This window comes from Leptopilina heterotoma, unplaced genomic scaffold, assembly GCF_015476425.1.
Source record: "Leptopilina heterotoma isolate Lh14 unplaced genomic scaffold, ASM1547642v1 Lhet_92, whole genome shotgun sequence".
NCBI classification, from domain to species: Eukaryota; Metazoa; Arthropoda; class Insecta; order Hymenoptera; family Figitidae; genus Leptopilina; species Leptopilina heterotoma.
In genome coordinates, this window is record NW_025111199.1 from 1,980,452 (window position 1) to 1,992,863 (window position 12,412).

General features: G+C 30.3%; 1 protein-coding gene across 1 annotated transcript in view; it reads left to right on the forward strand.

Moving 5' to 3' along the window:
- The window catches only part of LOC122511962 (dynactin subunit 2), a 51,169-nt gene that overhangs the window by 8,555 nt on the left and 30,202 nt on the right, over positions 1-12,412 (forward strand). Inside the window, exon 3 of the mRNA XM_043627543.1 lies at positions 8,964-9,103. Coding sequence (XP_043483478.1) covers positions 8,964-9,103 — 140 coding nt within the window. The remainder of the gene's footprint in view (positions 1-8,963; positions 9,104-12,412) is intronic.

The following is a 12,412-nucleotide window of genomic DNA, read 5'->3' on the forward strand; positions in this document are numbered from 1 at the left end:
TTGAATCAAAAACCTATTAATAATTTCGTTTAAATATCCTATACTTTTAACGCAGTACGATAGACAACAATTATATTAATATAATTCTACTAACATTTTTTTCTGACTATGTGTCATAATAAGAAAGTAATACTGTTTTAGGTCTTAAAATAAAAATGGGTGTTTTTGAATCGAAAACCTATTAATATCATTTACATATCCTTTTAACATGGTACAATAGCGCAATACAAAAGACGACGATTATCAATATGATTATATTAGAAAAGGCTTTTTACTGAGAACTAGCTCGGTGAAGCTAGCGAACCGCCAGCCATCAGAAGAATCCATAGGCGTCGCCACGCACTGCATTTACGCGATTCTGATAGCGAACGGGTGGGGCTACTGGCTATTTAATTTTATTTAAAAAACTTTTCATAGTATGGTTTTTGAAGGGGAACAATATAGCAACAATTTAGTGGAAAATAGAAATTTTTTAAACAATAATTAAAGAAGTTATTAATTTTTTTTTGAAAAACTCCCATTTTTTACTTTGCTGATGGCGGGCGGGTGGAGCTGCTGGCTATTTAATTTACTTTAAAAAATGTTTAATGATATGGTTTTTAAAGAGGAATAATATAGCAACAATTAAAGAACCGCAAATTTTTTTTTGAAGAATTGTAATGGGAGTTAATAATAATGGGATTAAACATAAATTCTAATCAAGGCAGAGCATCTGCTTGCTCTTTTCCTCATTTTGTGTAAATATATATATTTATATATTTTTTTTTTTTTTTTTTTTTTTTATATTTTTATTATATTTATTTATATATTTTTTTAATTTTATATATAAAATTAAAAAAAGAATTTTAGAAACTAAAAAGTAGTTACGGGACTTTTTTACTCAAGGAAATATTTTTATTATTATTTCTCTTTTTATAATAATAATAACAATTTTAGTGTTGCGCAATACTCTATTGTTGTTGAGAAAGAGAATTAAGAATTAAGGAGCAAATACTGCTGATCCAATTCTCGTTTGGATTTTGCCTCATGCTGTCTAGATATACTATGATCTTTTGTCTGAACACAACCAATAGTAATGACCAGTGTCCAGTTTCATAGACCTCCGTATCATGTGTTGGAAGTAGCCATGCGTCATATCTGCTTGAACGTATTTTTTGGCACAATTTAAGTATTGCAGTCTTACTTAATTCTGCATTTATTAGACTTTTAACATGGTGGATGGAGAAATTGAGGAGGCGAATATCTGAATGTTCGTATACGCAAATTGCAGAAAATGCATGATTACATCATCAATGCAATTATTGGGCATCAAAATCCAAAAACTTTTTTGACCAACTTGTAAACCTGAAATTACAGTTTCCCCTGTTTCAAAAAAGTCACTTGAAAAATAACATCCCGACCAAAGACTTTTATTCTCTTTTATCAATGGATTTCAGGGATTGCTTGTTCGATTTTAATTAATGGTTCTTTACTTTCTAAAGTAGTCTCTTCATTATTTATTATTTTTATACTGTTAATGAATTTGGGACACTTCAAATAAGTATTGTCTCTTTCTATTCCTTTTTTCTTATCCATCCAAACTATAACTGTTTCATCTAATATTACATCATTTAAGTTTGCAAGAGATTGTTCAGTACTCAGTTTTTCTTCATCTTCACTTTCATTCTTCTGTTTCTTTCTGCGTTTTCTGTTTGTGGATTTTCTTTCATTTATGGAATGAATTTTCTATTTTTGGTTGAAAAACGGAGGGGATTCAAACCAGCGTAGGTTTAGCGCCAACTGGACAACAGAAATTAAGAAACACATGTCTTGTCTACGCCGAACGATGATCTAGATACAGATTTTCATACTTTCATTTTTAAATTAAAAGATAAGTACAAAGAGAAATACAAAGGAATTCACATACAGGGACTTATACAAGCTCATCTTGCTTTGATGCAACTGGGAAAATTATTCAAGACCCACCCTATGGTCAAAAAAGACCATATTACTATGCATTTATTCTGCCTTCCGTTCCTGGTGAAAGACCAACATTTCCTTTGTTGGAATTCATTTCATCAAGCCACAATGACATTGGACATTGGACTGTGGCATTAATGCAAGCGTGTTGCAGATCAAAAAAATTAATTAATTCAAATTACCTAAAATTTGTTACTCGAGGGTTTTTGGGGTCGCTGATTACGAATCTGATGTCGGTTTTTCAAAACTCAAAATGTCGGATCCAATATGGCGGACGGATTTTTTAAAAATTGATCAAAATTACCTGAAATTTGTTACTCGGGGGGTTTCGGGGTCCCTGACTACGAATATGATGATGGTTTTTCAAAATTCAAAATGGCGGATCCAATATGGCGGACTTTTTTTTTAATTTTGGATTCGCTGATTACGAATATGACATTCGTATTCCAAAATTCAAAATGGCGGATCCAATATAGCGGACAACAAAATAAAAAATTGATCAGATTGACTTAAAACGTAGTACTCGGGGGTTTTTGGGGTCGCTGATTACGAATCTGACATCAGTTTTTCAAAATTCAAAATGGCGGATCCAAGATGGCGAAAATTTTTCCAAAATTCGTCGAATTTGCTTGAAACTTGTTACTCGGGGGTTTTAAGGGTCGCTGATTACGAATCTAACATTAGTTTTTCAGGGTATTTATCGAAATTTGATTTTACCAAAAATTGTCATACTGATGCCAGATTAACCAGTTTTAAACAAATTCAATAAATTTTAAAAAAATTTCCGCCATATTGAACCAGATATTTTGAATTTTGAAAAACTGATTTCAGATTCGTAATCAGCGACCCTGAAAATCCCGAAGTATTCAGTTTCAAGCCAATCTGATCAATTTTTTATTTCGTTGTCCGCCATATTGGATCCGGCATTTTGAATTTTGGAAAACTAATGTTAGATTCGTAATCAGTGACCCTTAAAACCCCCGAGTAACAAGTTTCAAGCAAATTCGACGAATTTTGAAAAAACTTCCGCCATCTTGGATCCGCCATTTTTAATTTCGAAAAACTGATGTCAGATTCGTAATCAGCGACCCCAGAAACCTTAGGGTACCAAGTTTCATAAAAATCCATTAAAAATTTTTTCAACACACTTTTGGCCCAAACAGTGGAAATCTCGTTGACAGCCAAGGGGTTAAAAATTCAAAATGTTTTTTTAAAAAAATTTTGTTTTTATTATAAAAGCAGAACAAATTTTACAACTGCCGGTTTCATAGAACAGCTATAAAGAGAGTGCAAAAATTGAAATTCTATTGAAATGTCTTAACGCATTTCACCTTTCCAATAAGTTCATGGGTGAAGTGGATCTTCTCGGTATGCCATATTGGATCCGCAATTTTGAATTTTGAAATACTGAATATTTAAAAAAAGAAACGTGCGTCGCATTCTGCATAGCGTTGACTTTTTAGAAATCATTTTATTTTTAATTTTCAGCCATTTTTGACTTTTTTACATCAATTTTTATCATGGCAAAGATTGTCAGTTTTCCGGCAGTCAGAGCAAAGTCCGAAATGGCAAAGATCTTTGCCATCGGCAGTCAATAAAGGGTTAATGGTATGTCTCTTCTTCAATATTTAAAGAAAATATGGCAAAATGTAAACAAAGAAAGTGTCAAAATAGAATCAAATTTAAGAATGACTATTCTACATATTTGTGCAGCCCATCTTATAAAAAAGGGAAATAAAATTGTAGGGCGTTTACAAGAATGATATTAGCAGACAATAATATCAAGAATATGTTCTTTCATCGTTAATACACACAACAGACATTTATACTGCAGCAAAAATTGTTGCTAGTCTTACTATTGTTTTTGGTACCAAAAATAAAGTACTAGATTTTTACGAAGCTTTAGAATTCATAAAAGAAATGACAAAAACAGGAAAAGTATTAGAAAACGTTAATGATATGATGGATGTAAATAACGTTCTAGAAATTGAAGATAACATTACTTCATCAGAACTGAGATATCAGTCACCATTCTATCAGTTTTTTAAAGGTGTTGTATATGATACTTCTGAAAAAATAAAACAAACTGCCGATACTTCAGCATTAGAAAGAAATGAGTTTTTCTGTTCTGCATTTATTTCATATTTACTAAATCAAGTAGTCCAATTGTATCCTCTAATGTCAGGTCTGGCAATTTAGATTTTCGGTATAAAACGTGACACCAACAATGCAGTGGAAAATTGGATGGGATACATCAAAAATATACAATTTGGAAAGAAAATGAGAAATTTCATTCCACGATTCATACAGCAGCGTCATGAATTAACCATGGATAGACGCTATAAAGAAGTATGTTACGGATTAAGTCCCACAAGGCAAATGAAGAAAAGAAATCTCGAAAGAAAAGAAACGCCAAAAAATGACTCTGAAAATAAAGTACTGTACGACGCGACAATGAAAGTGCAAATAACACAACTGCAGCTAAAAAATGTAAATTTGAAGAAAATAAAAACACAGCTCCAACCATTTCTGGGAATATGTTCCAAGACAATGACAACGTACTCTTCAATAGAAAAAATATAATCCTTGATGATTAGTTACAATCTCCAGAGACAAAAAATGTTAAACCCTGGACATCAACAAAGTTCGCAGTTATTTTACAAGGAATTACAAAATATGGAATACTGTTAGACTTGGTCAGTCTTAAAAGTTTAGAAACATACCAGTACATAGATAACTGTGTTATCGACGTATTTAATTGCTATTTAACAGAGAAATATCATAGTAGGGGAATGTAGTCGAGTTCGGCCCACTTTTTGACTTTTGTTTATAACTTTTTTTTAAAAATGAATTTAAACAATTGAAGAATATTGTTGGAAAGTCCTGTTTAATAGGAACATTTTTTCTGTACAAAGTAAATTGATTGGTTTTAAAATGAAAAAGTTATAAAGATTTTAAAAAAAAAATTTGCAGTCCAGGTTGGTCCTTACAGTCAAGGTCAGCCATGTTTAAAATTCAAAGGGCATTAATCATTAAAAAATAAAATAACATGTTTGGAGTTAAGGAAAATTGATTCTTTATTGTTTACAACTTGTAACTTAATGAAATAATAAAATAATAAAAATAAACAATATAAAAAAATAAATATAAATAAAAAAAAATTTAGCACTGAAATATTAATAAAATTAAATAAAAATATTAATAAGATTATCAATTATATTATGAGTTATTCAGAATTGTTTTTTTTGCAAATGAAGTAGCTCGTCCTCATCTTTGCGCATTTTAAACACAAAGTGTCCGACCTTGACAGAAAGTAACATTACCGAATTGTTGTAACCAAAAAGAAATACGTTTCGGGATTCAATTTTTCACTTTGATTTTCTTTCAACAATGAGTCCCACAAAATTTCTGCATGTTTGCCTTGACGATTTTTTTTTATCTTTTATTAATGATTTTTCACATGATGCACAAAACTTTTTTTGAGCTTTTTTTGTACCGACGTCACAGAAAATCCAATTTTTGATTCTCCGAAAATGTAATTGAACAAAAAGTTGCATGCGCGTAGGTGGCGCTAGTGAATTGTCCAAAAAATCGCGTATGGCCTACCTAGACAGTGGTCCAACCTCGACTATACTCCCCTACAAGTATTTTATATTTTCCTACTGACTATATTAAAATCATAACAAATCAACCGGAAAATGAAAAATTCCTGTTTTACACTAAATTGTTGCTATATTATTTCCCTTCAAAAACCATACCATGAACATTTTTTTAAAATAAAATTAAATAGCCAGCAGCCCCACCCGTTCGCTATCAGAAACGCGTAAATGCTGTGCGTGGCGACGCCTATGGATTCTTTTGACGGCTGGCGGTTTGCTACTTCACCGAGCTCTGAGAACTTGCTCAATTTTTTAACTCATACTCCAGCATATTAATTTTTTTTTAAATTCTTATACAATTTTTATGAAAGAGAACTCCTCACATTATAATGCTTATAGTCCTGCACATTAATTTTTCTTAAATTATTATATAAATTTATTACCTTTGTTTTTTTATTTTGCTTTTTGATCGACATGTCCCTGCGGATGAGCGAATGTTGATGAAGTACATTTAAAAAAAGATTAGTTTTTATCTATGGCGTTGTGGATATATTCTATTAAAAGTATAATATATTGGAATCAGTAATTGAATTGCTCGAAGTCGTGAATCGTACCTATATCTAACTGTTCCTTCGAAAAAAATTAAATATTGATCTTGTAATTCTTCATTCTCGATCTCTGTTTCATTTGCATCTGGAAGAGCAAAAGTAAATATTAATACCTAAAAATAATAATAATAAACGACATAATTTAAAAAAGTTACCTCGACTTGCAATGAAGGCAAATTTTGTTTCTGACACAAGAGTACGTTCATCCTTTCTGGACTGAAAAGTAAAAAGTAGTTAAGCATATTGTAACACTTTTATTATATTCAATTTATTTATCTCACTTTTATAAGCGTACGTCGCGCGCTTAGAATAATCGTTTGTCTACTGACACCAAATCTTCGAGTCGACCCGAAGGCCCTATCCCCACTCTCTCCTAACACATTGTGGGAGGGGGTCTAACGGCTCGAATGAAAAAGGGGCGTCGACAGAAACATAGTCAAAAACTATTTCTCTAACAGATATATTAGATAGTATGTAGGGGAGAGTGGGGCAAAGGCGCTAGGTTTACATTTATCGATGTATATTTTTTAAATTAAGCAATTAATTTATGCGGTCTTTGTTTTTCATTTTTCTAAAACTAATCAACAAGCAATTTTAATAGTTGTTATTTAGTATATTATAAATACATTATTTAATGAAATTTAAAAACAATGCAAAAAATGCCTTTGCCCCACAGGCTGGGGCAGCGACGTTTTCGCTTATATTTCTAAAAGAAAGCATTTATAAGCCTTAAAAAAATTAACAAGTGATATTTATTAGTATAATATTTACGAAACATAAGGTTAACAACATATTATTAAAAGAATTAAACTATTTAAATAAAAAATTAAAACTTTTAGTGATTTTAACCTTATATTGTGAATTAATACATAGAAAATTCGAATATTCAATTGTTTTTAACCAAATTATGTTCAATATTGCCTTTGCCCCACATAACAAACTTTTTTTTACTTTAAATTAAAAATATTTAGATTCAAAATTAAACTAAAACACCACGCCAGTTGTGTACAGAAATATTTAATTTATTTAGATGTTACGTTTTTAAAAATTAAATACTTAAACTTATGTTTTAAAAAATAAAAGTTTGTTCAGTAAAATTATCATTTTATTTTTGCAAAACAATTTTTTTGTTATATGAGGCATTTCACGTCAGAAATATCACGATTTGCAAAGGGTATGCCGATTTTCGCAAAACTTCGTGGGATTATAGTTCTATATAAGAGACTTCTTTTCCCCAAATTAAAAAAAAAATTCAAAATTGTTGAAGATACGCCATTTTGAATTTTAATATTAATTTTATAAAATTTTGAATATCTCGGAATATTGTTTATGGATTTTTATGAAATTTACACATTTTTTAGGTAAAAGTATGTACTTTAAAATGCAAATAAATTTAATTAAAAAAAATTAATTTTTAAATAAAAAAATTTAAAAAAAAATTTTTTTGAACAATTTTTTGTTTATTTACTCCTCTCTGAGAAAAATGTTAAAATTAATATATTTGGATTCCTTATGAATTCACCTTTAATTTCATAAATAAAAATTGATGGAGACTCAACTGGTTCCGGAGATATTGAAGTTTTTGTAAAAAAAGCGTCGCCGCGCCATAGCACCATACTGCACAGTCGCGTAGTACGTTACCGCAGTCGTGCATTGCTGCTGTAACTATGACTATTTTTTACAAAAAATTCAATATCTCCGGAACCAGTTGAGTCTCCATCAATTTTTTTTTATGAAATTAAAGGTGAATTCATAAGGAATCCAAATATGTTAATAACATTTTTCTCAGAGAGGAGTAAATAAACAAAAAATTGTTCAAAAATTTTTAAAAAAATTTTTTTATTTAAAAATTAATTTTTTTTAATTAACTTTATTTGCATTTTAAAGTACATACTTTTACCTAAAAAATGTGTAAATTTCATAAAAATGCATAAACAATATTCCGAGATATATTTAAAATTTTATAAAATTAATATTAAAATTCAAAATGGCGTATCTTCAACAATTTTTAATTTTTTTGAAAAAATTTAGGGGAAAGAAGTCTCTTATATAGAACTATAATCCCACGAAGTTTTGCGAAAATCGGCATACCTTTTGCAAATCGTGATATTTCTGACGTGAAATGCCTCATATTTCTTAAAATATTTGATATTTTTAGGGTTTTCTTTTTTTAACCAATTGGTCTCATTGCATTGCAACTTAATTTTTAATACCAATTGGAATAGACAGAAAATAAAGGAGATATTTTAAAAAAGGTTTTTGCCCCGCATAGCGCCTTTGCCCCACTCTCCCCTATAGAAAGTTTAATTACTTAAATTTTATTTCACTTTATAAATAATATAAAATATTGGGATCAGTTGTAACTGATCTCGCCCCACATCGATTGGTCGGATTCGGACTGTGAGGAATCGACCATTTTGGATTGCTGACAGTGGTTGCCAAACGAGAGTTTTGCATGCACATGTAAAGAAAAGTAATACTTTACCACCTCGGTGATGTCATAACTTGGAATGTAAAGTGGTACTTTACCTCCCGGTAAACTTTACTTTACTTCACCTTCCCGGTGTTGTTTTTATTAGATATTGAAATCTTAATGAAATTATGACCAATTATGAATGTCAAATGTCTGACAAACAACCAGTAGTAACTATACAACCACCAGTCACAACTATACTGTCATCAATTATAACCACACTACCGCGTTTATAATTTCGGTATAAGTGTGTCAGAAAATTCCATAAGCTCTACTGAATAATACTCTTCATATTGAAATTATAATTATAATTTGTTTTATTAGGAGGAAAGTAACTCTGTTGAAGTATTACACTGCAGTATAAATGAATCATTCACGAAGTTTAAAGATAAATATGTTCTTAGTAAGGATGTTGACTTTTCGGACAGAGTATCGCAAAAGCTGAGAACAGGCTATAACGTTGGGTAAGTTTTAAAATCTTTGTTTGTAATTTAATAATAATATAATAATTTTGTTACATTTTTGACAGTTTTTATTAATTATTTTAGATATTATAAAGATGTGAACATAACATGTTTATATTGAGATATGATGAATACCTTATGAAAACATTTAAAAATGGTTAAGAAGTATTCAAAGAATGTATACACAAGTTTATTTATATTTTCTTTGAATACTTCTTAACCATTTTTAAATTTTTAAATTTTTTAAAAATTCCATTTTTAAATGGAAGCATTCCACAAATGCTTCCATGAAACTGTTTAATTGAATTGTATTTTTCAACATTGCATTTGTCGATTCAAGCCGACTGTTCGTTGTGTTACCTAAACTATCAGTAACAAAAATTAATCATTTAATATCCATTCAAGGAAAATATTGTGCCAATTATTATTGAAATACTCCCTAACTTTTGCCATATCTAGAGACTCGAGTTCTGCGTATAAAACAAAATATTCTTCCTCTGATTTGCAACAGACCATTTGATCTAAAATGTGTTTTACATCCTCAGAACTTGGCGACTAATCTCCATTTCTTCGCAAGTGATTTCGCGATTAAAAATTTGCTTTGTGTGAAATACAAAAAATAAAAACACGAGCTTGAGGAAAACAAATTTTGATTACGTCTCTCTTCAACAAATCCTTGTCAGCCATGACTACTTTAATTTGCGGCCATAATTCATTAAAACTTTTGAACATTTCGAAAAATCACGTGACTGAATTCCTATCCTCGTACATCAATATACAAACTGCAACGATTTCGCTAGTTACGTTTGCATCTTCAACAATTATTAAGTATACGTCAGCTTTTATAATTAATAACTTATATGTAGCGTCAACAAAAATCATATTGCCGTACGCGTTCATACATATTTTCATAGTTTCGATTGTAAAAAAGAAACCTCCTTATTGATCCTCTTCAGTTGAATAGATTGAGTATTGCGCACCTACAAAATAAATATTTATTTATTCGTATGAACGGGCTTACTATAGAAAAAATTGTCCTTTCGTAATTATGATTTCTATTATTAACTATAAAACAGATTTTTTCAAAACAAAAAAACAGACGGATTGTTCTGTGATATGAACTGTTTTTTGCCATTGAACTTATCGCAAACATGCCGACATGCCCAAAAATTGTTCTTTCGTAATTATGATTTCTATTATTAACTATAAAACAGATTTTTTCAAAACAAAAAAACAGACGGATTGTTCTGTGATATGAACTGTTTTTTGCCATTGAACTTATCGCAAACATGCCGACCAATTTTTACTTCCCGTGTCCGCCATCCAAGCCCGGAGCATGTTTTCCACATCCTGATTTGATCGCTCAATGCTTCCTTGAATTTACGGGTGTCTCAGACGTCCATCGGGGTTTTTTGGGGTCGCTGATCACGAATTCAATGTTAGTTTTCCAAAATTAAAAATGTCGATCCAATATGGCGGACTTTTTACATTCTCATCAAAAATGAGAAAGTCTTGGATTTGTGCGATTTTGAGCAATGTCTAATTTTGCTAAATCTTTACGTTTCATCGCCCCCTGATTCCAAAAAAATGGTTTTTAGAAAAGTGTCTGTCCGTCTGTCTGTCCCTCTGTCTGTCTGTCTGTCTGTCGTCTGTCTGTAGAAAAATTTGTCGCCACGATAACTCGAATAAATTTTTATGAATCGTCTTGTAATTTGGCACACTTTTTTAGTCCAGAAAAATGAAGCCTGAGTTCGTTGGGCAGCCCATTTCGTCAAAAAACAACAAAAATACAAAATTTTGAAATTTTCAAAATTTTGTATTTTTTACAATTTTCAAAAAAATATTTTTTTAAAATTTTTTCCTTAAATTTGGTTCAAAAACAAACGACTTTTCCCTTAGACACTTTTCAGTACAACAAAAAACAAAAAAGTTGTGAATTTTTTTTTTTTTTTAAATTTGCTATTTATTGTTTTTTTTGGACTTTTTGTCAGCCTTCTCTGCAGTAGAAAATTTGTCCTATTGGGGCCGTGTTAATAAAAATTAGTTCATATTATGCTAATACACCTTTCTTAACATTAGAATCGACAATTGCATCTCTTACACAAATTTAAAAAAAAATTTTCCAAAAAAGTACAAAAAATTGAGATTTATAGTGAGTGAAGCATTAGCCGAAACATAAGAAAACATTAAAAACATATCGAAACCTTCCTTTTTTTCTTTTAGATGCCAAATTTAGGTAAAAATACAAAATTGGGAACAAAAAAGAACTCAAAATTTTCAAAAATTCTGCCTTTTTTTGATTTTTTCCATAAAATTTGTTTTTACATTCTCATCAAAAATGAGAAAGTCTTGGATTTGTGCTGATGACGAATATGATGTCAGTTTTTCAAAATTCATAATGACGAATCCAATATGTCGGATAATTTCAAGATTGATGCGGTTTGATCGAAATTTATTTCTCAGAGAGTTTTAGGAGTCACGGAATTTGAATTTGATGTCCATTCTTAAAAATTCAAAATGACGTATTCAATATGGCGACTAAAATTTTTTATATTGCCGGATTTGTCTAAAATTTTTACTCGAGAGGTGTTAGGGTCACTAAATCTAAATTTGATGTCAAAATTAAAAATTGATGTCAATATGACAGCCAAAATTTTAAAAATGAATAAAAATCTTATGACAGACTTCAAAAATGCAAAATGGTTTGTAAAATATATAACTAATCAAAAGTGTAACTTTTAATAAAATTATTCCGAAAATTATAAAAAGTTTTTCTAACTATTCTTGCTCAGTGACACTTTAGAAAATCAATCCAATTGGATTTTCATGTTGGAATTTCCTAGAAGTGCTTTCACGGGAATTTTTTTAAGGATGGGTACGCTTGTTAATACAAGCATTGGCCTTACCATCCAGTAGAGGGGGCCGAAATTAGATATATTTCTCCCATTATCAATAGACGATTAAAAAAAGTAAAAATATTACTCATCTTTAGAGAGAGCACGAAATTGATCCAAATGTGGTAAGTTTTCTTTTGGAATCATTCCCACTTTAATTAACCCGATATTGTGAATGTTCCTACCAGCGTTTACGTCGCGATTCCATGGAATTTTACATGTCCCACAATAAGTTGTTCGATTTTTATAAATTTGAACATTTTCATTGCATGTGCTGCATAACCAAGTGGTTCGATGTTCGTCGACGAAAACCATTCTTAAATTTTTTGAATATCGTTGTTTTTTGACTAAATTCTTCACTACGGCGCGCAACGACATACGATTGTGACATTTCATATCTATATATTTTATATTT